Source organism: Diceros bicornis, chromosome 18, assembly GCF_020826845.1.
Source record: "Diceros bicornis minor isolate mBicDic1 chromosome 18, mDicBic1.mat.cur, whole genome shotgun sequence".
Lineage (NCBI taxonomy): Eukaryota > Metazoa > Chordata > Mammalia > Perissodactyla > Rhinocerotidae > Diceros > Diceros bicornis.
The window spans coordinates 11,595,886-11,620,266 of NC_080757.1; the positions used below are offsets into that span (position 1 = coordinate 11,595,886).

The 24,381-nt window shown below is 51.2% G+C and overlaps 2 protein-coding genes across 11 annotated transcripts in view; both read left to right on the top strand.

Moving 5' to 3' along the window:
• Window positions 1–12,422, top strand: PLD2 (phospholipase D2). Of its 3 annotated transcripts, none has more exons than XM_058559940.1 (25): window positions 1–59; window positions 608–717; window positions 803–933; window positions 1,036–1,178; window positions 1,613–1,718; window positions 1,812–1,877; window positions 2,018–2,076; window positions 2,213–2,305; window positions 2,397–2,549; window positions 3,028–3,177; window positions 5,793–5,876; window positions 6,017–6,095; window positions 6,883–6,993; window positions 7,187–7,357; window positions 8,271–8,397; window positions 8,589–8,707; window positions 8,799–8,912; window positions 9,050–9,154; window positions 9,387–9,475; window positions 9,581–9,694; window positions 9,860–9,909; window positions 10,173–10,307; window positions 10,536–10,689; window positions 11,257–11,371; window positions 11,626–12,422. In XM_058559940.1, the coding sequence occupies exons 2-25, from the start codon at window positions 609–611 to the stop codon at window positions 11,848–11,850; spliced, it is 2,802 nt and encodes a 933-aa protein (XP_058415923.1). In that variant the 5' UTR covers window positions 1–59; window position 608; the 3' UTR covers window positions 11,851–12,422. The 3 variants fall into 3 exon arrangements, with proteins under 3 accessions (XP_058415923.1, XP_058415924.1, XP_058415922.1); XM_058559939.1 differs by lacking the exon at window positions 1–59 and adding an exon at window positions 83–409; XM_058559941.1 differs by lacking the exons at window positions 1–59; window positions 9,581–9,694 and adding an exon at window positions 82–409.
• Window positions 12,423–17,616: 5,194 nt separating this feature from the next.
• The window catches only part of MINK1 (misshapen like kinase 1), a 50,790-nt gene continuing 44,025 nt past the window's right edge, over window positions 17,617–24,381 (top strand). For 4 of the 8 annotated variants that reach the window (XM_058559942.1, XM_058559943.1, XM_058559944.1 and 1 more), the window contains exon 1: window positions 17,617–17,910. In XM_058559942.1, the coding sequence (XP_058415925.1) occupies window positions 17,854–17,910 (57 nt within the window). In that variant the 5' untranslated portion in view covers window positions 17,617–17,853. The remainder of the gene's footprint in view (window positions 17,911–24,381) is intronic. The other 4 variants (XM_058559946.1, XM_058559947.1, XM_058559948.1 and 1 more) reach the window with 1 other exon arrangement.

Consider the following 24,381-nt stretch of genomic DNA (forward strand, 5'->3'; position numbering starts at 1 on the left):
GGCTCCGCTCGGCTCCCTCTGCTCGCGAACCCGCGCCGGCGCCGGCTGGGGCTGCCCGGGTGAGGGGACCCGGGAGGGGGCGCCGCGGAGGTCCCGGGCCCTGGGAATTGGGCGGGGACGGGAATGGACCCGGGCTGTGGCTCCTGATTCAGCCGCACGCTCAGATTTCGGGGTTTCACTCCCGGACGGGGAGCGCGTAACTTCCTCATTGCCGCCTGGACCCCTTCTCCTGGCCAGCCGGGCCTGGCTTGAGCCCCGGCAGCTCCGGGCCCCTTCGTCCTCCCGGGGCCCCTTCCCCTGCCTTCTGCTCTGCCCCAGTTCGGGGCCATCCGGGCCTGGCTGGGTGTTCTTCGGCGCCCTGGTTACTGGACGGGAGGCGGGGCTCAGGGATTCTGGATGAAGGACCCAGGTAGGGGATGGAGGTTAGAGGCGGCTTGGTAGTGCCTTGCAGACTGATGGGCCGTAATCAAAGAGACGTTGGGAGTTGGTGGGGTCCAGGTGGGTGGGGCAGAGGGGGACCTATGGGAGATGGAGGACCATGGGGGTAGGATGAGGGGCAGGGTTCTGCAGGGCAGATCACCTCCCTGAGGCCTCCCCGTATTTCTAGGATGATGACGACCCCCGTGACCCTCTTCCCCTCCGGGGACGACCTGGACTCCAGCCAGTTACAGATGGAGCCCGATGAAGTGGACACTCTGAGGGAGGGAGAGGACCCAGGTACACAGGGAGGACCGCCCTCAGGGAGAGGAGGAAGAGGGGGCTGAGACCTCCTGGGGTCTATACTCCTCCACTTTCTTCCCAGCTGACCGGATGCACCCCTTTCTGGCCATCTACGGCCTTCAGCCTCTGAAAATGCACCCCTTGGTGTTCGCCACTGGGGTCCCTGTCACAGCCCAGGTGGTGGGCACTGAAAGATACACCAGTGGATCCAAGGTAGCTGGGCTGGTGCCAGGGAGGGGGATAATGGGAGGGCTGGCCAGAGTAGGGGGCTGTGACCCAACCAGGGGACATCCATTCAGTTCTTCACACCCCCAGGTGGGAACCTGCACTCTGTATTCGGTCCGCTTGACTCATGGTGACTTTACCTGGACAACCAAGAAGAAATTCCGTCACTTCCAGGAGCTGCATCGGGACCTCCTGAGACACAAAGTCTTGATGAGTTTGCTGCCTCTGGCTCGGTGAGGGGGACCAAACTGCTTCCTGTGATGGGCAGGTTGCCCTCACCCTGTGGCAGCATGGGCTGTCACTGCCCCAGCCCCCATCACTCCTTCCTGCCTGTCTCACCCCTAGGCCACAATCTTCCCCACCCCAGGTACTGTCCTCCCCCAGCTCTGGCCACTGGGCCCCCTGCCCTGACCCCGGTTACCAGGAAACCTTCTCTGCTCAGCTCTCCCTGTCTGTGGTTCTGTGCCAGTATCTCAGCTGGGCTGCATGCCCAAAATGCCCGTGGCAGCCTCCCCTGTTTTCTTGTCTCCATTCTCAGAGTAGGGGGCCTTCCTTCTGTGAGCCTCTAGGCCTCCTCCCCTGTCCAAGACCCCATGTCCAGTGCTTCAGGAACCCAGGCACTCAGCCTCCCAGCTCTTTCTTAACCCTCACCCCATCCCTTCCACAGCTTTGCCGTTACCCATCCTCCAGCCCAAGAGGCAGGCAACAGAGAGATGCCCTCCCTTCCTCGAGCAGGTGCTGAAGGCTCTGCCAGACATGCATCCAGCAAACAGGTGTGACCAGACCTCAGGTCCTCTGCCAAGGCGTTTGGTGTGCAAACGGCTCTGGTCCCATCTCTCTCTCCCTGTCTCCCATCCCTACTTTAGAAATACCTGGAGAATTACCTCAACCGCCTCTTGACCATGTCTTTTTACCGCAACTACCATGCCATGGTAAGGTTCCGGGGCTGGATACCTGCGTCTTTTGAGGTGGAGCAGAATAATCAGACCCCCGAGGGGCAAAGGATTAGGGTCAGTAGGGTCTGAGGGGCTGAAAACCAGTCTTTCCTCTGAGCCTTTGTCTTCCTCTGCAGACAGAGTTCCTGGAAGTCAGTCAACTGTCCTTTATCCCGGACCTTGGATGCAAAGGACTGTGAGTGTCTGACACTCCTCACCCAGCCATCTGCAAACATCTGGATCTCTCCCTGCCTGAGAATGGGAAAAGCAGTGCAGGGTGCCCTGGGGGTCTGGATTCCTCAGCCAGCATCTCTTCCTGATTTTCCCCACAGGGAGGGGATGATCCGGAAGCGCTCGGGTGGCCACCGTGTTCCTGGCCTCACCTGCTGTGGCCGGGACCAAGTTTGTTACCGCTGGTCCAAGAGGTGAGGCCTGAAGTGGAATAGCTGGGCAGTGGGTGGAGTGAGGAAGGCGATCCGAGGGCAGGGAGGAACGGATGGAGCCCTTCTGCTCCAGGTGGCTGGTGGTGAAGGACTCCTTCCTGCTGTACCTGTGCCTCGAGACCGGCGCCATCTCATTTGTTCAGCTCTTTGACCCTGGCTTCAAGGTGCAGGTGGGGAAAAGGAGCACAGAGGCCCGGTATGGGGTCCGGATCGACACCTCCCACAGGTAAGGCCTCTCTGGCGTGGACAGACACCTAGTGAGCGAAGAGCCAGCTGAGGGCCCTCAGTGGGGTTGAGCAGAAGAGACCAGGGAAGAAAAGAAGGCATTGCCACCCGCCTGGAGCTGGCCATGCTTTGGAACCAGGGAACTAGTCTGGCCAGTTCCCTGCTTGGGACTGCTCTTAGAGTCTGGGCTTAGAGAAAGGGGGTTGAGTATAAGCTTGGAGGAGGGACTCTTGGTGTAAAAGAAAAGGAACTCCATTCATTAATTTATTCATTCAACAAACCTGAGTGCCTAGCACAATACTAGGTGCCTGGGACCCAACTGTGAATAAGGCAGATAATATGTCCTGTCCCTATGGAGTTGTGAATTAGGGACTAAGGGAGGAAATGGGAAAGAGGAGATGGCTAAAGTAGGGAGGTTTTTGAGCTGGGCCGGAGGCGTGGAGGGCGAGGATTGTGTCCATCTCATTGTTCCTGTCCAGGTCCCTGATTCTCAAGTGCAGCAGCTACCGGCAGGCGCGGTGGTGGGCCCAGGAGATCACTGAGCTGGCCCAGGGCCCGGGCAGAGACTTCCTGCAGCTGCACCGGCATGACAGCTATGCTCCACCCCGGCCTGGGACTTTGGCCCGGTGGTGAGACACTGATGTCCCTTCTGAGCTTGTTGTGGCCTTCTTGACCCCCTTGGTGTTCTCTGAGTCCTTGATCCTTTTTTATCTCATTGACTCCTTCTGACCTCAATAACCTCCTCCTTTGACTTCTGGAATCTCCCTCGCTCCCTGACCTCTTTAACCACACAGATCTCTGATTCCCCTCTGATCTTTCTAATCCTCAGACTTGGTAATCTCCTCTAACCCCTGACCTCTCTGACCTCCTGTGACATTTTGAACCCTCTGTTACCACATTGACCCTCTCTGTTCTCTGTGATCTCCTCAAATCTCTCTGATTTATCTGTTCATTTAACAAACATTTTCTTTTTTTTTTTTTTGAGAGGAAGATCAGCCCTGAGCTAACATCCATGCTAATCTTCCTCTTTTTGCTGAGGAAGACTGGCTCTGAGCTAACATCTATCGCCAATCCTCCTCCTTTTTTTTTCCCCAAAGCCCCAGTAGATAGTTGTATGTCATAGTTGCACATCCTTCTAGTTGCTGTATGTGGGACGCGGCCTCAGCATGGCCGGAGAGCGGTGCGTAGGTGCGCGCCCGGGATCTGAACCCGGGCCGCCAGTAGCGGAGCGCCGGCGCACTTAACCGCTAAGCCACCGGGCCAGCCCTAACAAACATTTTCTAAGCATCTACCATGTGCCAGGTCCAGTGACAGGAATAAGACACAGTTCAGTAGGTGGTTCAATCATGAAACAATGGGAGCTTGCCCTACTGGTGGCAGATACAGGGGACTGAGCACAGAGGAGGAGCATCTGCGCCAGCGTGGGGATGTTGGTATTGACTCCCAGAAGGCAGTAATCCTAAGGTTTGCCTTAGCAAGATAAAGAAAATGGAGAAGGGCGGTCTGTGCAGAGAAGCTAGAAATAGCCTGGCATGTTTGGGAACGGAGGACCGACTGTTGTTGCAGCGTGAGGAGGAGTCTGGGAGTTGGCAGCCGCTGATCTGTGCCCGTGCACTAGGCTGTGGAGTTTTTTTTTGAGGAAGATCAGCCCTGAGCTAACATCCAATGCCAATCCTCCTCTTTTTTGCTGAGGAAGATTGGCCCTGGGCTAACATCCGTGCCCATCTTCCTCTACTTTATATGGGACGCCACCATAGCATGGCCTGACAAGTGGTGCATCGGTGCACGCCCGGGATCCGAGCCGGCAACCCCTCCGGCTGCCGAAGCGGAGGGCGTGCACTTAACCGCTATGCCACCAGGCCGGCCCCTAGGCTGTGGAGGTTGACCTTTATCATAAACAGGGGGAGTCATGGAAGGAATGTTTTGCTTGGAGGTGGTGTTGAGATGTTTTTTTCAACATAGAAACTAATAATAGCTAATACTTATGTAGCACTTACTGTGTGCCAGGAACTCGTCTAAGTGTTTTCCATGTACTAACTTATTGAATCCTCACAACAACCCTAGGAGGCAGGTATGGTTATCTCCATTTTACAGATGAGAAAACTGAGGCAAGGAGAAGTTGAATAACTTACCCAAGGTCACACACCTTGTAAACAGTGGAACCAGGATTCACAACCAGGCAGGCTGGGTCAAGACCTTGCTCTGAACCATCACACTAAACTGTTAGTTATTAAAAAGTCAAACAATATGGAAACACATTAAATAAAAAAATTAAAATTCCCACTCATTGCACAACCCTTTATCCCCCAGCCCTTACTTCTTCCCTACACTCCCTCCCAACAATCCCATTTCTCTCCCCAGAAGTAACCCTGGCAACAGTTTGATGTTCGTGCTCCCAGATCTTTTCTTGCATATTTTCATATGCTTATGCACATATGTTACTTTTTATTTTAACATAAATGAGATTGTGTACTCTCTTCTGTGGCTTATTTTTTCACTTAATACATGTGTTAGAGATTAGGCATTTAGGTGATTTCTCATTTTTCACTCTTATCAATGATGCTACAATGAATATAGTCTTTGCCTAAGCATTTAATAGGATGTATTCCTAGGATTAGAATTACTATGTGCATTTAATGGTATTAAGAGGTATGTGCATTTAATATTCTGATAGATACTGCCAAATTGTCCTCTAAAAAGGCAATAATCAAGGTATATTCCCATAGTCTATGAGAATGCTCACTTCCCCATATGCTAATATTGAATGTTACCAGTGATTTTAATTTTTGCCAATCTAATGAATTAAAAAACTGTTATTTCATTTTAATATAAATTTCCTTGTTTACTAGTGAAATTGAACATCTTTTCTTATGGTTGACTATTGATTTCCTCTGTGAACTGTCAGTTCTTAATCTGAGGCTTCAGATTCTCTGCTCATTTTTCAGTTGGCTTATGTGTCTTTTTCTTATTGATTTGTTGGCACTCTTTATGTATGATGTATTAATCGTCCCAATCTTTAGTCATTTTCTTTAGTTTATTATGTCTTCTGTAATTTTTAATTTTATTTAGCTCATACTGGCAAATTTATCCCACTTTGATATATCTGATACTGTCTGACCTCTCTGATCACTCTTGATCTTTGACCTTACTGTCACCTCTGACCCATGACTGTCCTCCGGTCTTCACTCTCCAGAGCTTTCTGGCTTCTGACTCCCCTGACCTCCTTGGCTTGGCCTCCCCCCAGGTTTGTGAATGGGGCAGGTTACTTTGCTGCCGTGGCAGATGCCATTCTGCGAGCTCAAGAGGAGATTTTCATCACAGACTGGTGGTGAGTCGGGGAAAAGCCCAAGCAAGAAGGGGCAGGATAGGGCCTGCAACAGATCAGCTTATGGGTCAGAGGAGGGAATGGAAGGAGAGGAGTGGCTGGTTGTCTGGGGCTCAGCCCTCACCCCCTGCCCTGAATCCCAGGTTGAGTCCTGAGATTTACCTGAAGCGTCCGGCCCATTCAGATGACTGGAGACTGGACATTATGCTCAAGAAAAAGGCGGTGAGGAGAGTAGGGTCAGGCTGGAGGGGAGAGGTGGTGGGGTTGCCTGTGGGTGGAGATTGGTTAGAAGGGACTGCAGCATGGGGGAAGGTAGGGAATCTGAGGCTTCAGGGGGAAGAAACATGCCCATCCTGGCTTAGTGGCCAGCAAACACAGCCTCCTCCTCTTCCTTAAGGAGAACTGAGACCTCCCTCTTCATGCTCTTCCTCTACCCTCTTCATGCTCCTCCTCTACCTGGTACAGACTTCTCTCCCAGGACCCATTACACTTATTATGTTACCTGGGCATGTACATGTCTATCTCTCCCATTGGACTGATAATATGACTAGTTCCAGTACAAGGCATGTTGTCTGCCATGTTGGGAGCATCCACAGATGTTAATGGATGGGAGGATGATGGAGAGTGAGTGGGTGAGTGGATGGATAGATGGTGGAAAGGGAGATGGATGGAAGGGTATGAGGTTGGAAAGGTGGATCAATAGGAGGGTGGGTGGGTAGATAGATGAAGGATAGATGGTAAATAAGGGGATGAGTAAATGGTTGGGAAGATGGATGGATAGATATTGATAGGTAGGTGGGTAGACGTGGCTGGATGAGTGGGTAAGCAGATAGGTGACATTCAATCTAAGTTTGCTGTAAGCATCAAGGTGTGGTGTAAGTGGCAGAGCATCGAGGATCTCCAGGCAATGTGGAGGGACATACAGGAGTCCTGAGCAGGGGGAAGGGTTTGGGAGAGTGGAAGGAGGCTGTTCTGGGGAAGCATTTCGATCTGATTCCCTCACCACCAGGAGGAGGGTGTCCGTGTGTCTGTACTGCTGTTCAAGGAAGTGGAGTTGGCTCTGGGCATCAACAGTGGCTATAGCAAGAGGGCTCTGATGCTGCTGCACCCCAACATAAAGGTGACTCTCAGGCCTCAGAGACCCCTCCCACACTCCAGCCCTCCTCACCACACTTCCCCTTCCCCTCAACGCTCCCTTTCCTTGAACGTCTCATCCTATCTCATCCTTCCATCTTTCCATTCTCCCTCCCAATGCCTCCTGTGTCTTCACTCACCTATGCCCACCCTCATGAACTCCTCCATACCTGCTCCAGGTGATGCGCCACCCAGACCAGGTGACGTTGTGGGCCCATCATGAGAAGCTCCTGGTGGTGGACCAAGTAGTGGCCTTCTTGGGGGGGCTGGACCTTGCCTATGGCCGCTGGGATGACCTGCACTACCGACTGACTGACCTTGGGGACTCCTCTGAATCAGCTGCCCCACAGGTAATCCCCCAAGACCTTCCTGGTTCCCCCAAACTCAGCAAACCTAAATCCACACCCCTTCTCAGCTCCAGCCTCCCCACTCCAGTCATTTCAAGCACTACCCACCCTCAGAGTTCCTCAGCCTTTCTGAGACCCCAAGAACCCGCTTTGAAGATACTATGATCCAGTCCCTTCCCCATTTCCACAACCCCACCCCTCATTCTGTTACCGCCCAAGGAGGGTTGTCTGCCCTCCTCAAGAGAAAGAAGGGGTTTTATTACAGCTTGCTAACAAGGGGGAAGGTGGCTGACTAGTGTTGGAAAGAACCATCTTCCAGAACAAAGACTACAGGCCAGTTATATAGGGGGCTGGTCTCTGGTGGGGGAGGCATCTGGTCTCCGGGTGGGGCAGACATCTGGTCTTAGTTCCTGATAATCTTTTGTGTTACTGGATATGTATCAGAGACCAGAGCAAGCCTCTGATCTTTCAGTTGTCACTGATGATGGCTATCAGCATAGACTCTCTGCCCAGGGTCATCACATTCCTAAGGAACTCAAGAGAACAAAGCTATTGACTTATAGCAGCTGGGCGGGGCTGTAAAATCTACAGAGCACGTCTGTCTCCTGGAGGGTGCATATCCAGCTGGGTTAGTTAATCAGAGGTCATTCAAAGTTACAATATGATTTCTTTATTACCATATGGCTTCCCTTATGTCAACCTTGTGTTGAGCCGGTATCAATTCCTCTAGGGATATCAAATGCAGCTGAAGGGGAGGGCCGGGAAAGCAAACTCTCTCTGTTTCATTCTTACTCTCTGTGTCTCTCTGTGTGTCTGTCTCACACTTTTTCAGTTTTCCTGTCTTCTCTTTGGCCCTGGTTCTGTATGGCCTCCATGACCTCTCCTTGCCCCTGGCTTGGGTGTGTTCCCCCTACAGCCTCCCACCCTGTGCTCAGACTCTCCAGACACCCCAGACCTCTCTCACAACCAACTCTTCTGGCTGGGCAAGGACTACAGCAATCTTATCACTAAGGACTGGGTACAGCTGGACCGGCCTTTTGAGGGTGAGGGTCCCCCTCCTCCAAAGCCCCTGAGAGTTGGGAGCAGGGGTAGAAGTTGGGCTGGGACTGAGAATGGGATGAGCTGGGTCAGGGATAATGCAGCCTTTCCTCTGGTCAGCTCCTCCTCCTCCTTGTCCCAAGTGTCCCCAAGAAACCATCCCTGACCTCTCGCCTGACTCTCCTGTGTCCCCCAGATTTCATTGACAGGGAGACTACACCCCGGATGCCTTGGCGGGATGTTGGTGTGGTTGTCCATGGCCCACCCGCCCGGGACCTTGCCCGGCACTTTATCCAGCGCTGGAACTTCACCAAGGTGCTCACAGCCACCTGTGGAGGCTGGAGGCTGGGAGGGAGCTAGGGGCAGCTTGCCACCGCCCACTGACTCTGGCATCCCTCCACTTCAGACTACCAAGGCTAAGTACAAGATACCCATGTATCCCTACCTGCTGCCCAAGTCCACCAGCACCGCAAACCAGCTCCCCTTCATGCTCCCAGGGGCGCAGTGTGCCACTGTGCAGGTGAGGCTCCCAACTTCAGCCTGCCACCTCCCCCCTTCCTTCAACCCAACACCGCAGCCCACTCTGCCTGACCTGAGAGCCCCCTAGACTCCTCCTCTCCCCGGGTCAGAAACCACATCATATTCGCCATCCCCCAGGTCTTGCGGTCAGTGGACCGCTGGTCAGCGGGGACTTCGGAGAACTCCATCCTCAATGCCTACCTGCACACCATCAGGGAGAGCCAGCACTTCCTCTACATTGAGGTGTGGCTGCGGGGAGGGCCTCTACATTGAGGTGTGGCTGCGGGGAGGGCGGGACAGGGAATGGAGGATCGGCCCAGGAAAGAGACTTAGGATGTCAGTGGGATCAATCACCGAGGGCTGGTGTAGCAGGGCGTGGAGCCTGGGGGGCGGGGACACGGCTGGGAGCTGAGGGCCGCGGCCAGGGCAGGGGCTAGGCTGGGCTGCTGATGTCTCTCTTTGGTGCCTGCCCCAGAATCAATTCTTCATTAGCTGCTCAGATGGGCGGACGGTTCTGAACAAGGTGGGCGATGAGATTGTGGACAGAATCCTGAAGGCCCACAAGTAAGGCGGTCTGGCAGGAGGGTGGGGACTGTGGGCGTGGTTTAAACCCATCTGGAGAGGTGGGGCTTTGGGGATAGGTCACCTCTGACTCTGCCCCTTCCCCAGACAGGGGCAGTGCTTCCGGGTCTATGTGCTTTTGCCCCTGCTCCCCGGTTTTGAGGGTGACATCTCCACCGGTGGTGGTAACTCCATCCAGGCCATTCTGCACTTCACTTACAGGTGACCCCCCAGCCAGACTCTGCCTCTCAATGGCCCTATCCCACTTGTGTCCCTATCCTGACTCTGTCTTGATCCCTTCCTGCTGGACTTTCGAGGTCCATCTCTCTCCTGACGTCCCCATTCCCTCCCTAGCCTCCACCTCCCTCACTTGTTCTTTTCCCTCAGGACCCTGTGTCGTGGAGAATATTCAATCCTACATCGCCTCAAAGCAGCCAGTGAGTGCTGGGGGCAGGGGCATGAGCCCTGGACCCCTGGGGAGGAGGAGATGGGGAGCTGGAGGCCCCGGGGGGTACAAGGAAGGAGGCTATCATTCTTGCATGCCTCTGGGCTACTGCCCTGAGACCACAGGTGGGCTTTCACTGCAGGAACAAGTATATAGACTAGGCTCTACAGGGCTTCTGAAGTGAGGAGGGCTCCGTCTGCGCATGGAGGGCACCTCTCACCTCACTCTCCCCACCCCCATCTCTCTTACTCGCAGTGGGGACCGTGTGGCGGGACTATATATCCATCTGTGGGCTTCGCACACACGGAGAGCTGGGCGGGCACCCAGTCTCAGAGCTCATCTATATCCACAGCAAGATGCTCATTGCGGATGACCGGACAGTCATCATTGGTCAGTGCTGGATCTGGGCCCCTGGCAGGGAGAGGAGAGTGGGCAGGGGTGGAGCAGGGCCAGCCTGCGGCAATAGGATGGGGGGCGTGCTGAGACAGCAGCTGAGGCCCAGTTGGGGATGAAGGCCAAAGAAGGTGTGTAGCCCACAGGCGAGTGCTCTGGTAGAGGGGATGGGGTGGGGGTTCCGCTGGGGCAAGGCAGACACAGTGTGTCCTGCACCCACTCCAGGCTCCGCGAACATCAATGACCGGAGCTTGCTGGGGAAGCGGGACAGTGAGCTGGCCGTGCTGATCGAGGACACAGAGATGGAGCCATCCCTCATGGGTGGTGTGGAGTATCAGGCGGGCAGGTTTGCCCTGAGTTTGCGGAAGCATTGCTTCAGGTAGAGTTGGGGTGGGGTGCTATAAAGGCAGGGGAAGGTAAAAGCGGGGTCTGCCTTTTGAGCAGGTGTGAGGACTGCTTAGAGGCTGTTCTGGATTTGCCAATAGGAAGACTAACTCAGTTTAGGGTACCAGCAAAGTAGAGATACCAAAAGAAAGAAACAATTTTTTTTTTTCCTGAGGAAGATTCGCCCTGAGCTAACATCTGTGGCCAGTCTTCCTCTATTTTGTATGCGAGCTGCTGCCATAGCATGGCCCCTGACGAGTGGTGTAGGTCCACGCCTGGGAACCAAGCCCGGGCCGCCGAAGCAGAGCGCACAGAACTTAACCACTAGGCCACCGGGGCTGGCCCAGAGAAACAAATATTTTAAAGATAATTTAGTATATATTTTTTGAAAGCATCAAAGAAGTTGCCAAAGTTGAGACAAATTAAAGCTCTGTTGGACTCCCTTACACTTACTCTACTGTTTAACATTGTATCTATTTTGAATGGCCTGTGTAGGCACTACACAACTTCAAGTTCTCTCAGGATCTTAATCTGGCCCTGCTGGGACCTCTTTCTCCCCTAGTGTGATTCTTGGGGCAGATGCCCGGCCAGACCTGGATCTCCGAGATCCTGTCTGTGATGACTTCTTCCAATTGTGGCAAGACACAGCAGAGAGCAATGCCAATATCTATGAGCAGGTGGGTGCTGAGGGGGGCTGGGGCTAGGGGAAATTCTTGGCTTATCCTGTTCAGGCTGGGATGGAGAGAAGCCCCACCACACAGCCCTTCTTAGAAGGGGGATGAGGGTCTAGGGGGCATAACAAGGGATTCAGTGGCTCAGGGTCAGTGTCGGGGGAATCGGTGTGGGGAGTCAGGGTGTCCAGCCCAGTTGGGCTTGGACTCTTGGGAGAGTCTCCCCAAGGCTTATCGGCTTCCGTGTCCCCCACCCACAGATCTTCCGCTGCCTGCCGTGCAACGCCACACGCTCCCTGCGGGTGCTCCGGGAGTACGTGGCTGTGGAGCCCCTAGCTGTGGTCAGCCCTCCCTTGGCCCAGTCTGAGCTCACCCAGGTCCAGGGCCACCTGGTCCACTTCCCCCTCAAGTTCCTAGAAGATGAGTCTTTGCTGCCCCCCCTGGGTAGCAAGGAGGGTGTGATGCCCCTAGAAGTGTGGACATAGCTGTGGCTCCACCCAGGAGAGATCACCAGCCACTGGGCTCCGCTGAATCTGGCTCCCTGCCTCCCAACTCTGAGGACTGAGGGCACTGCCCTTTGAGACCTGGGGGAGCAAGCATCCCTGGAGGGGACTAGAGAAGTCACAGAGGGCCCTTTCTTGAGAAGAGCCGAAAAGGACACTCCCAACCCTGGGCCGGGGAGGCAGAGAGGGCCTCAGAGAAGTTCATCCTCCCCACTGCCCAGTTCAAACCACTGCCTCAGAGGAGAAGCATATCTCCTGCCAGGATGCCTGGGACAAGCCTCTTACTCCAGAAGGAGTGGGCTCTGCCCTGGGTCTTCCCCATCTCTCCCTTCTTCCTCCTGCCCTGGAACCCCCTCCCTGCCCCAGGGTCTCTCCCAGCCCATTGCCGCTAGGGTAGAGGGAAGGAGGAAGCCAAGCCACTCCTTGCTTCAGCTCCCACCGTGGGGAGGGGTTGTAGTGGGGGGTAAACACTAACTCCCTCCACCAGCCTGCTGACAGACACTAACTTTGTATCAATTCAATAAGCATTTCATAAATAAAAGCATAGAAAAGGTCCCTGTGCCTCTCCCTCGCCGAACTGAGTACTTGTCTCAGCCTCCCCCACACACATAGCACCAGGCCCCTCCACCTTCTCTCCGCCCCGCTCCTTTCTTCTTCCTGCTGCTGCATCTCTGCTCTCCTTGTCTGGCTTTGGGAGCTCAGTCACCTACCTGCTGGGAGGAGAAGATCTTCACACAGTGCTTCCTGGGTAGAAGGAAGGCCAGGGCCAATCTGAGACACCTGGAGAACCATGAGGGCGGTACATGGAGAAGGGCCTGGAGGGGCTGCCACCTGTGCCTCAAGTGACACCATGGGAGAGGCTTAGGGAAGCCCCCTTGCGAGTGGTTAGGGTATAGGCTTGAGGTCAGGAAGAACTGGGCCCAAATCCTGGACTTGTCACTTATTACCTAGGTGACCTTGTCAAGTCACATCACTTCTCTGGGCCTTGGTGGTCCCAACTGGGAAATGGGAATGATACTTACATAACGGGCTTGCGTAAAGATTCAGTCGCTGACATAAATATTGAACACCTGCTATTTGTCAGACACTGTTCTAGACTCACAGAGGTGAGCACAATAAAACCGCCACCCACGTGAGGCCCTTATGCACGTATGTCCTGGAGTTTCACTGTCCAGTATAGTAGCTGTTAGGCACATTTGGCTATTTACATTTAAATTAATTAAAATTAGAAATAATTAAAAATGTAGTTTCTCATTTGCACTAGCCACATTTCAAGTGCTCAGTAGCAGCTTGTTGTTAGTGGCTAGCGTATTGGACGGTGCAGGTACAGACCATTTCCATCACTGCACAAAGTTCTATTGGTTGGGGCTACTCCAGAGGGAGAGAGAAAATAAATGGTATAGTCTATGAGAGTGTATAGCACACACCGGATTGAGGAGGGTTACCTCTCAGGGTGAGTGGAGGGAAAGGGATAACAGAGGGGTAGACAGAGCTCTTCAAGTGAACTGGTGACGTATTTCTTAAGCTGAGCGGTGGGTATATGAACATATATATATTCGTATCTTTTTGTAGATCTGAAATATTTTGCAATTAGAAAAAAGTTTAGCACAGGTCCTGGCTCTTGCCCTTCATCCCCCCAGCCTCCCTCTCCGGTCTCAGAATTGACCACAGGAGCAGGAAGAAACAGGGGAGTAGAGTGAGGAGTTTAGGAAGCCTTCCTGTAAGAGGGGTGTGTAGCGGATGATGACGTGGAGAGGGGATGCTGGTGTCTTGCCCTGATCCTCTCCTTTGAATCCAGCCCTCTGCTCCTCTGAAGAAGCCACTTTCACACAAGAGATCCCCCCTCCCACATATAGCAGTCCCCTGGTACTAATTGGCATTCTGCTAATTAGCCTCCTCGTCAGCACTACGTGCCTCTTTCCCTAGGGGACCGTTACCTCATTAAGCAAGGAGTGGAGTGGAGGCAGCAGCTGCCCCAGGCTGGGCTAGGGGCAGAGTGGGTTTCTGCTTCACGCTGTCTGTTAGTCTGTCTGCCCCCACCCCCCCCTCATTAGTCCTGGAGTTTCTTGAATGGAGGCCACCATAGTGCAGGGGGAAAAGCCATGGGCTTGGAATCAGAAGAGTTAGCTCAAGACCCAGGATGAAGAAAGTGAATCCAGCCTGCTAAGGTGGGTGAGGGCGACTGGGCCTGTGCAAAATGTGCATTCATCCCCTAGGGGTCCTCAAATTTGTCTTATTTTTAATATTTTAACTTTTCTTGATGCTTGATCCAGGACTTTCTCCACCATATTATCTCTCTTTAAGTTTTTATTATGGACAATTTCATATTTACAGTAGTCCCCCTTTATCCGTGGTTTCACTTTCCGTGGTTTCAGTTACCCACAGTCAACTGCAGCCCAAAAATATTAAATGGAGGAGGCCGGCCCGGTGGTGTAGTGGTTGAGTTTGCTCTCCGCTTTGGCGGCCCGGGGTTTGCAGGTTTGGATCCCGCCACAGATCTATGCACAGCTCATCAAACCATGCTGTGGAGGCATCCCATATACAAAATGGAGGAAGATGGGCATGGATGTTAGCTCAGGGCCAATCTTCCTCACACACACAAAAAATATATTAAATGGAATATTCCAGAAATAATTCATAAGTTTTAAATTGCACACCGTTCTGAGTAGCATGATGAAATCTCACACTGTCACACTCTGTCCAGCCCTGGACGTGAATCAGCCCTTTGTCCAGCACATCCACGCTGTACACGCTACCCACCCATTAGTCACTTAGTAGCCATCTCAGTTATCAGATCGGCTGTCATGGTATCAGTGTCTGTGTTCAAGTAGCCCTTATTTTACTTAATAATGGCCCCAAAGCACAAGAATAGTGATGCTGGCAACTGGGATATGGCAAAGAGAAGCCATAAACTGCTTCCTTTAAGGGAAAAGGTAAAAGTTCTCGACTCAATAAGAAAAAAAAAATCACATGCTGAGGTTTCTGATGGTATGCTACAGTAAGAACGAATCTTTTATCTGTGAAATTGTGAGAAAGAAAAAGAAATTCATGCTAGTTTTGCTCAAACTGCAAAAATTATGGCCACAGTGCATGATAAGTGCTTAGTTAAGTTGGAAAAGGCATTACATTTGTGGGTGGAAGACACGAACAGAAAACGTGTTCCTATTGATGGCAACATGTTGCACTAGAAAGCACTGGGCCTACACGAAGATTTTAGCATGGGATCCCTTGAAATGAGTGACATCAAGCCATTCACTGCAAGTGAGGCATGGTTACAGATTCAGGAATAGGTTTGGACTGAAAGAGAGAGAGACTACACATAACTTTTACTACAGTATATTGTTATAGTTGTTCTCTTTTATTATTAGTTATTGTTCATCTCTTACTGTGCCTAATTTATAAATTAAACTTTATTATAGGTATGTATGTTTAGGAAAAAACATAGTATATATAGGGTTCAGTACTATCTGTGGTTTCAGGCATCCACTGGGGGTCTTGGAATGTATCCCCCGCAGGTAAGAGGGGACTACTGTATATAAAAATAGAATAGGATAATGAACCCTCATGTATCCATGCATCGGTACTCCAGCTTGAATAATTACTAGCATGAAGCCAATCTTGTTTCTCTACCCTCCCCACCCCCCAAATTACACTGCCTCTTGAGGTTTGGGTGGTCATTTATCCTAACCCTGTGATCTTAATTTGCTTATTCATTAATTCAATATCTCTTTATTAAACACTGCCTATGAGTCAGGCATTAGTAAATTTATTGAAGACCTAGGATATGCCAAGTGCTTTACATACCTAATTTTATTTTACCCTAACCTCCCTGTTATTATTTCTGTTTTACAGATGATAAAATTGAGCCTCAGAGAGATTAATGACTTGCCCAAAGCACTAACTTCAAATTCTATGTTTTCTTCCTATTATACCATGGTCTTGACCTTGAATTACTATATGTCACACTGCCTACTCAGACAACAGAGGCCTTCATTCACTTAGGTGTTACTGAACCTCTAGTGGGTTCTAGGCCCTGTGCTGAATAAGAGTGACATAATTCCTGCCTTTAAGGAGATGCGACAGACATTACAATTCAAGTGTTAAATGTTACCATGGGTTTAAGCCAGGCAGCTAAAACAGAAGAGGCAAACTCAATCTTAGTCAAGGAAGATTGGGTCAAGGAAGACTTCATGGAGGAGATGATTTAGACATGTAGTACAAAGCAAAGGGCAGTGAGAGTGGGCATGGTCAGAATATTCCAAGGAAAAGAAACAGCAAGTGCATAGGCTGGAGGAGGATCTGTTGAGTTCTGGGCACTGTGAGGAGAGGATTTCAGCATGGCTAGAACATGTGAGGTTGAATGGTGGAGTACTGAAAAACAAGGCAGGAGAAGCAGGCAGAATCTTGAAGGTCTTTGATGCCACACTTGAGACTCTACTCAAAAGACAGTGGGAAGTCAGTGAAGGGTCTTAAACAGGAGAGTGACATCAGATTTGAGTTTTAGAAAAATCACTCTGGGAATGGCGAATTGATTTAAGAGAGCCGGGCAGGGAGACCAAGCAGGAGGCTGATAAGAGGAATGGAGGTGAGTGGGGACTGTGGCTTGGATAAGGTCAATGGCAAGATAAATAGGAAGGGAGGGAAGCAAAACTGGATGTGCATGTGAAAGTGCTAAGGAGAAGGGTCCAGACATCTCATTCAAACTCTCCTAAGTGACCTTTAAGGCTGGTGGTGGGGTCTTTCAGAGATAGTACTGTTGCTGAAAGTGATCTCAGGGATCAAACAGCCTTCTCTCTCAACCTCACAGTGAAAGAAAAGCCCAGAGAAGCAAAGCAACTTGCTCAAGGTCACACAGCATGTCAGTGGTAGAACATGACTCCTTGTTCTTTACATAGCATTACTCAACCTCTAGTGAGGCTAGTGGCTGGGGGTGCTATGCCAACATGACTAGACCTAAGGTGACCCAAGCAAGATTTGAAGGGGTTGGACATAGATTCCTCCTCTTCCCCTCCGCCTCTCCCTGCCACCCCTTTCCCCACGCGCAGCTCGTGATCAGTCAATGAATAATTGTTGAAACAGTTCCTTTGTGCAGAACAAGAGGTGCACAGATACAAGTCTGCGGGAGGATTTCCTATCCTGAGATCTGAGAGGCCCTCCTCAACACTCCCCACTCCAGCCAGAGAAGGGGGTAAAGGGCATTCCTGAGGCAGCCAGTCCCCCCTCTCCACTCCCCAAATCCCAAGTGGTTTCTACAGCCAAGTTCTCACGGAGAGGCCCCTCCCTCAGTGGCTCCACTGTTGCCATGGCAATTAGGTGGGTGGACAGCCCATCCTATCTAGAGGCCACCCAGCCCTCGCGTGGGGAGTTACCATAACAACCCCCCTAGCAATAGAGGGGGTTGGGTCCCGCCCCCTTCCCCCGCAAATAGAGAGGTGGGTGGCTTGATTGGCAGCTGGGCAGACGAAAGAGGAGGGAAAGGGAAGGAAGGCGTCAAAAGAGAGCTAAGAAGGAAATGGGGGAGAGAGAGGGCAAAAAATAGGCGACGGGAAGGAAACGCGTGTGCGCACGCGCGCCAGCTGGTGGGCGCGCTCCGCGGCCACCTCGGCCGCCGCCCACTTCTTTCACGCCAGGCTCGTTCGCGCGCGCCTTTCGCGCTCTCTCTTGCGCCTGCGCGCAGGTGTCGGCGCCGAGGGGGAGGGGGAACCCGGCGCGCTCGCGTCACGTTCCTTCTTCCACCCTCCCGGTGCACGGCCACTCCGCGCCTGCGCAGGACAGTCGGGAGCTCGGGTTGCAGGCTCCGGGGCAAGAGCGCCTGTCAGTCTGTGGGTCGGTCCTCTCCCCGGCCCTCCCCCTCCCCGTTCTCCGGGGGAGGCACGGTGGAGTCCGCCCCCGGGATACCCCGATGGGGGAGAAGCGGCGACGGCGGCAGCGGAATAACCCAGCCGGAGCGTGAGCGGCCCCGGGGCCCCGTTCCCCGCGGAGGCCATGGGCGACCCAGCCCCCGCCCGCAGCCTGGACGACATCGACCTGTCCGCCCTGCGGGTGAGCGCGCAGCCCCCCAGCCTCGCCCTGGTTCCAGTCCCCGCCGCAGGGGAGCGGGGTGGCCGCACGCCTCACGTGCTCCCCGGGCGCCCCTTCCGTCAGCCCCGTCCCCCTCGGCAACCCCCGCCCCTTTCCCGGGCGCCCACGGCTGCTGGGCCCCCGCCCCTGCTCCCCCCCTCCACTCGCTGCAGATTCTGGGAGCCAGTTCGGTCCCCACCCTGTGGTGCCCCGCCCCCACACTTCCCGGCCACCTCCACCTTTACTCAGGTTCCGGACCCGCTTCCTCCAAGGTGTTTGAGGATCATCCCTGGTTCCCCTAAACTTAGGCCCCCATCACCTGCAGAATCTTTATTGTGGTGCCCCTCACCTCCTCTTGGGCCTCTTTCCACCCTTGCCCTTAGTTATATCGTCTTCCTCGCCCTCCTCTGTCTCGGTTCCTCGAATTTTGACTTTTCAGCTATCTTGACAGCCTTCCCCTCATCACCCTTTCTCCTCGCCCACCCCTGAATTGCTTCTCTTGCCTGGTCGGAATTTCAGCCTCCCCTCTCTACCCCACACCTCCTACTGTCGCCCTCACCCCCATGTTCTGCTCACCCCATCCCTTTTCTCGTGTTTCAAGTGCAGCAGTCCAGAACCAGGCATTTCCGGTCTCAGGGTCCCTGAATATTGCATTACCAACTCTGCAGCAGTGTGGGGCTGGGAGGAAAGACAAGTGCACTGGGGGAGGAGGGGAAGCATGGATTCTCTTCGGAAACTAGCCTGGGCTGGGAAGAGGATGTTTATACGCATGCACATACACAAAACGCACGCTGCATTTAGTCCATCAGGAGGTTGGGAAAAGCAGTGAGTATTTTGTATGTTTGCTGGAGGGAGGGGGAGGTAATGGAGATCTCTCAAGAGAGGGGTTAATTAGAAAAGGGATAGAAGGAAACAATCGCAGCAGGAATTTCTTTGAAACACCTTTTTATTGTCCCCCCTGGGGCACTTGCACGCCCCCGTTTGGGAGCTTTCAGCAGCATTTATGTGTTTTTCTTCAGCAAGGAGCTCTGGCTGAGGGGCATCTTAGAGATTTCAAGGTGAACACTCCAATCACCCAGGTGGTGTTTTTGTCCTATGTCCTTCCGGCTTTCTCAACAGGCCAAGGTGTGGGGAGAGCAGGATTTCCCATCTCTAGGTTAGCTTCTCTGGAGGCCCCTGTTTAAATTGTCTTCTGGCTTTTGAGTTAGACAGAGAACATGGCCAGTAGTGGGAAAAGGCGGTCAGTCACTCAGGTGCCCCGGATATGACTGGAGGGGAATTGAAGAGAGCAGAGTCATGTCGTTAATTGGGTTTCTCTAGGTGACACAGTTTTTCTTGGCATTCAGGTCATAGTTTGTTTGGTGCAGTGTTGGGCTAGGAGACCTGACTTGCTGGAGATAAGGTGATAAGTTACTGAGGAGGGAAACTGAGCGGTGAATTTCTCTCTCTCTCTCCCTCTGTGTCTCTCGCTCAGTGTGTGTGTGTGTGTGTGTGTGTGTGTTGGTGAGGAGAGGGTCTGAAGGCTTTGGGAGGAAGATTCTTAAGGTCAGTATAAACTACATTTCTCAAGTTAAGCCAGTTGGATATAAGATGGAAATCCAGGCTCCCCTTAATGTGCTCCTGTCTAGGATGAACCCCACCTTCCCTTCCCACCTTGGTTGTTGATTAACTCTGGCTACAGGTTCCTGTGGCTGTGGTGACTGACATACAATAAAAAACGGGTGGGTCCAAACCATGACCTTTGGTTTAAACCTTGTGGGACTCTGCTTGGGCTTTCTTTCCCTTTAGCCTCTTCTGGTAGTTTGGCCTGGACCCTCAACCTAGGATTTCCAGCAATTCTGCAGACACCCTCTGACCTTAGATGTGGTATTCCCCTTCCGGACTTCTCTGCCTGAAGCAATGTTAGTGTTCTTCCTCAAGCATCCTGCCTTATTCTCCTCTCCCTCCCTCAAGAGAGCCAGCTGACCTACCTGCTCCCGGTCTTCTGTTTTTCCTGCCTCATGCTTCTTAAGACAGCATTCCTCATCCCCCATTACCGCAGTACTCCAGGGCTTGAGGGAGAGCTTTGAAATGGGGCTAGAGAGGGCCTGCTTTCTCCTTCCTGCTGACCTTTTCTCAGTGCCTGTCCCCTCCGCTCCACCTCAGAGAGCTGCTGTGGCACTGTGGAGCCGCTAGCTCAGTCATCTCTTGTTCTGTTCCTGTCTGTGTTCCAGTGAGAAATGGTAACCTGGAGGATTAGCAGCAAAGCCTGTTTCCCTTTACTCCGTCGACTTGTGTTGGGGGCCTGGGGGGAGGGGACAGGAACGTATTCAGCATTTATTGACTGCCCTTGAAGAGCCCAAGTTGTCTTTCTCCTCTTGTTTCAAGATGAGGCTTGGTTTTCAGCTGGTGATGAGAGTAATAGTCTGATATTAGGGAAGATTGAATTGCACTCGTCTCTTAGCCGTGTGTGGGGAGGCCGGGTCGACCTGCCACTTTGTGATCACAGGCACACTTGACCTCTTTGAGGCTCCATTTCTCCATCAGCACAGCATCATGGGCTTATATTCCTGAGGTCAAGTCTGGCTTTCTCACTTATTGTGTAACCTTGGCCTTGCCCCCGCTGCTTTCTTTACTTGCTGCGGATTCTGCAAAGGGCCTCGCCTCTCTGAGGCTCCGTTTTCTCATGTGTATCAGCGAGGATGGTGATAGTACTGAACTCAGAGGTGCTGAGGATTAAATGAGATACTGCATGTTCAGTACTTAGTCCAGGACCTGGCACATGGTGACCATATGCTAGCCCTTCTTGTCGTCAGTTGTTATCAAATGGCAATCAGAGAAGCCCTCCAGGACAACTGTCTCTAAAATAGCACTCCCTCCTTTCATTTATATATAGAATTTTATTTAACATTCCCTTAGTCTACTTTGTTTTACTTCATATTATTTATTACCAGCTGACATATCTATTTATTTTTATCAACCCCGACTAAAATGTAAGTTCAGTGAAAGCCAGAATTTTGACTGTATTGTTCATTTTTGCATCCCCAGTGCCTACAATAGTGTTTTGCACGTAGTGGGGGCTCAAATGTTTGTTGAATAAATGTGTGTTATAACAGGTGAAAGCTCTTAGCACAATCCTTGCTTAGAGAAAGTATTCAATTAATGACGCTGTTAGGCTTCCTCTTGCCCCTCTTTCATATATACAATTAAGAATATATCTTTTCTGAGTTGTTTTTGGAATCAGACCTTGTTTGGTGGTAAACACAGTTCTGGAAGCCTCCATCTGAGTGATGCCCTTGAAATAAAGTTAGGATCATCCAAGAGAAAATTTGGGCCTTTTGTTCTCAGACTTTCTCTGTGTCCAAGCTCGGTTATATTCCAGAAGAATCTTCTGACTTGAAACTCTTGGCTTCTCACAAAGGATAAGTATCAGTGGAAGTGGACGGGACAAGGAGGGAGCAGACCCCGGGCTGACCTCTTTCCCTTTGCATTGCTCCTATTGGTTGACCCACTTCATAAATCAAACAGCTTCTCTTTACTGTCCAACCATCTGGAAGTTTTAGACTGCAGTGTCCTTGAAACTATGGAGCTGTGCTCACTGTTGCTGTATTGAAATAATATCAGGGATGGCAGTCAAGAGGGACTTGTTGCTAGGTAGAAGTGCTGACAGAGATGTTCTTTTTCAAATGATTTTGTGTTGTTGTGTCTGTTCTTTGGAGAAGTCTCTTCCCCTTCCTTGTCTCTTCCTGAGGCTGTGGAGCCAGCATCACTTGGAAAGCTGGCAGTTCTGGGCATGCATTTCTAGGCTGCTGAGCAACAGTGGGACTGCTACTGTGTTCTGATGTGCTAGCTGTCCAAATGTTGACGACAGTGCCTCAGGCAGGGGAATGGGAAGGCTGGCCTCCTGCAGCAGAAGGAATGGCATTTTTTCCTAGAGAACTGCAAATGGATGGGGCTGTTTTGGTAGCTAGTGACATTTGGAGTGAATTGAAATGCTGCTTTGGCAAAATGATAGAAGGAAGATTGCAGAGAACTTTGCTGAAACTAGGTGTTGAGCCATTCCCCAAATGAGGGAAGAGATGCCATCGCTCTTTATGCTGTGGGATAGGACAGATTGCCATAGCCTTTAGTGATACCTGGAGGGGGAGAGCCTTTGCAACAGTGAAGTTTTGACAGTTAAGAGAACAGCAAGAGGGTCAGCAAGAGAGCCAACTGGTCTACCGCCTCATGCTCGCCCCAAGCCCTCAGTTAACACTATGTTGTCTAGAATTCTGATTTCAAATCTGGCCTCCATTCCTTTCAACTTTGAACTGTGTGCCTGAGGCAGGGTAACTCACACATCTTGGTCATGTAGTGTCTTCAGTTGTCATCTTGGGGACAAGATGGCAGGAAGTGTGCAGTCGCTCTTTACAAGCTTGCACTCTGGCATAGGCCTATAGGTGAAGAATGCGTTAACCGTTCAACCCAGAAACATGAAACAACTGTGGGACTGGAGAGCATCTCCGGAAGCCATCTGAGAGTCTGCCTGACTCATCTTTCTGTCTCCAGACAAAGTTGTACAAAAGAATGTTATCAGTAATGTCCTTTCCTGCATCAGTCAGTCACCAAGCATTGTCAGTGTACTGCATCAAGAGTCAGGTTCTTGATACTATGAGAAGGATGTAGTATTGTGCTCAGTACTATGCTAAGCTGTTTAATCAGAGCTCTGGGAGCATCTACCTAAGAAATGCCTTTGCAGACTCAGGCTCCCCTTTTCTTAACTGTTATTGCTTTCCTCAATATCCTAGAACCTTCCAGGTTGGGAAGTTTTTGTTAAATGTAATTGCCATGAATTATACTAATTTTCTGTTGTCCTGTAGTCAGTCATCTTGAAATCTGGTATCCAGTTTTTTCCCCTCCCCCAGCACCCACTTTACACCCTCAACTCCCTCAATCTTTTCTTTCCTATGTTGAAGAAATAGAACAAAAAGTAATCAGGTGAATAAGTCAACTCTCAAAACCTTTCTTGAATGCCCACAGAATAAAGGATGATATAAACACATTACTTATTAGAAGACTTGGACCTTGTCCACAGCCCACATTCATTCTCTGCTCTCTCCTGTTCTTCCTGCCATTCTCCTCCCAACCAACCAGTCCTTGACTTGAGTCTAGAATTCTCCCATCTACAGGAAGCTCCTCCAGAGGGTAATTGAAAAGGTTCTTGAGGCTCTTTGTTCTTTATAAGGGTAAGGAATGGTAGAGGGAGGAGAGAAAAAAGAGATGGAATTGTGGTGACCCAAGGAGCTCCTGAAGATTTTGTCCGTGGCCAGACAGCCTAAGGATGTACTTGCTAACCATGGGAAAGATTTTGTGTGCTGTTTGAGGAAAGACCTTGAACCAGGCACAGCGGACACAGTGATGAACAAAGCAGACATTGTTTTCCTACAGTGTAGTAGTAGGGAGAGACATTAATAAAATAATCATATATATATAATTACATATATATAAAATTGCAAACCATGATAAGGACTGTAGCAGAAAACTGTAGCATGCCAGGAGAGCATATAACAAGAATTGTTTCTACTTTTTACAAAACAAAAATATTTGGTTGGTTGATTGAGAGAGAAATAAATCACGTATTGGAAAACCAAGCTGGCATTGCCACAGAAAGAGTAGATAGAGGTGAACCAGCAGGTAGACGTTGGTGATGATCAGACTTTGATGACCCTGGAATGGGGCCATTCTTATGGTGGAGCATTTGGTCAACAACCAAGGGCTTTGGGGCCTGAGGATGGGGTGGGAACTCCAGGCTTAATTTCCAAAAGAATTTCTTCTAAGCCTTCCTGTGGGAGGGGGAAAATTTTTTTTATTTGTTTCAAAGGGTAAGGGCAGGGGCCGGCCCGGTGGCGCAAGCGGTTAAGTGCGAGCGCTCTGCTGCGGCGGCCTGGGGTTCGTCAGTTCGGATCCCGGCTGTGCACCGGCGCACTCCTTGGCAAGCTGTGCTGTGGCGGCGTCCCATATAAAGTGGAGGAAGATGGGCAAGGATGTTAGCCCAGGGCCAGTCTTCCTCAGCAAAAAAAAGAGGAGGATTGGCAGATGTTAGCACAGAGCTGATCTCCTCACACACACAAAAAAACAATAAAAAAAAAAAGGGTAAGGGCATATGTATATGGAAAGGGCATGTGACTCATGTGATCCTCATTTTTATTTATTGGGGGGAGCATCTCTGGGTCTGCGTGGACTCACATGTCGCTCTGCAGAGGGTGGGAGTGTGCTTGTTGTCTAGAGCGGGTAAGGGAGAAGGGTGTATCACTAGATGTTTTATTTTTTTAAATAAAAATTGTATACATTTAAGGTGTACAACATGATATTTTGATATTCATATACATAGTGAAGTGATTACTACAGTCAAGCTAATTAACATATCCACCTCCTCACATAGTTACGTGTGATGGGGGGTGTGTGTTTGTGTAAGTAGATGTTAGCAGGCTGAGA

Excerpts from the sequence above, each read along its gene's own strand:
- PLD2 (XM_058559940.1), top strand. The coding sequence starts at position 609 with ATGATGACGACCCCCGTGACCCTCTTCCCCTCCGGGGACGACCTGGAC. Across the intron at positions 2,306-2,396 it reads TGTTACCGCTGGTCCAAGAG|GTGGCTGGTGGTGAAGGACT; the intron begins GTGAGGCCTGAA and ends CTTCTGCTCCAG. Across the intron at positions 6,096-6,882 it reads TTATGCTCAAGAAAAAGGCG|GAGGAGGGTGTCCGTGTGTC; the intron begins GTGAGGAGAGTA and ends CCTCACCACCAG.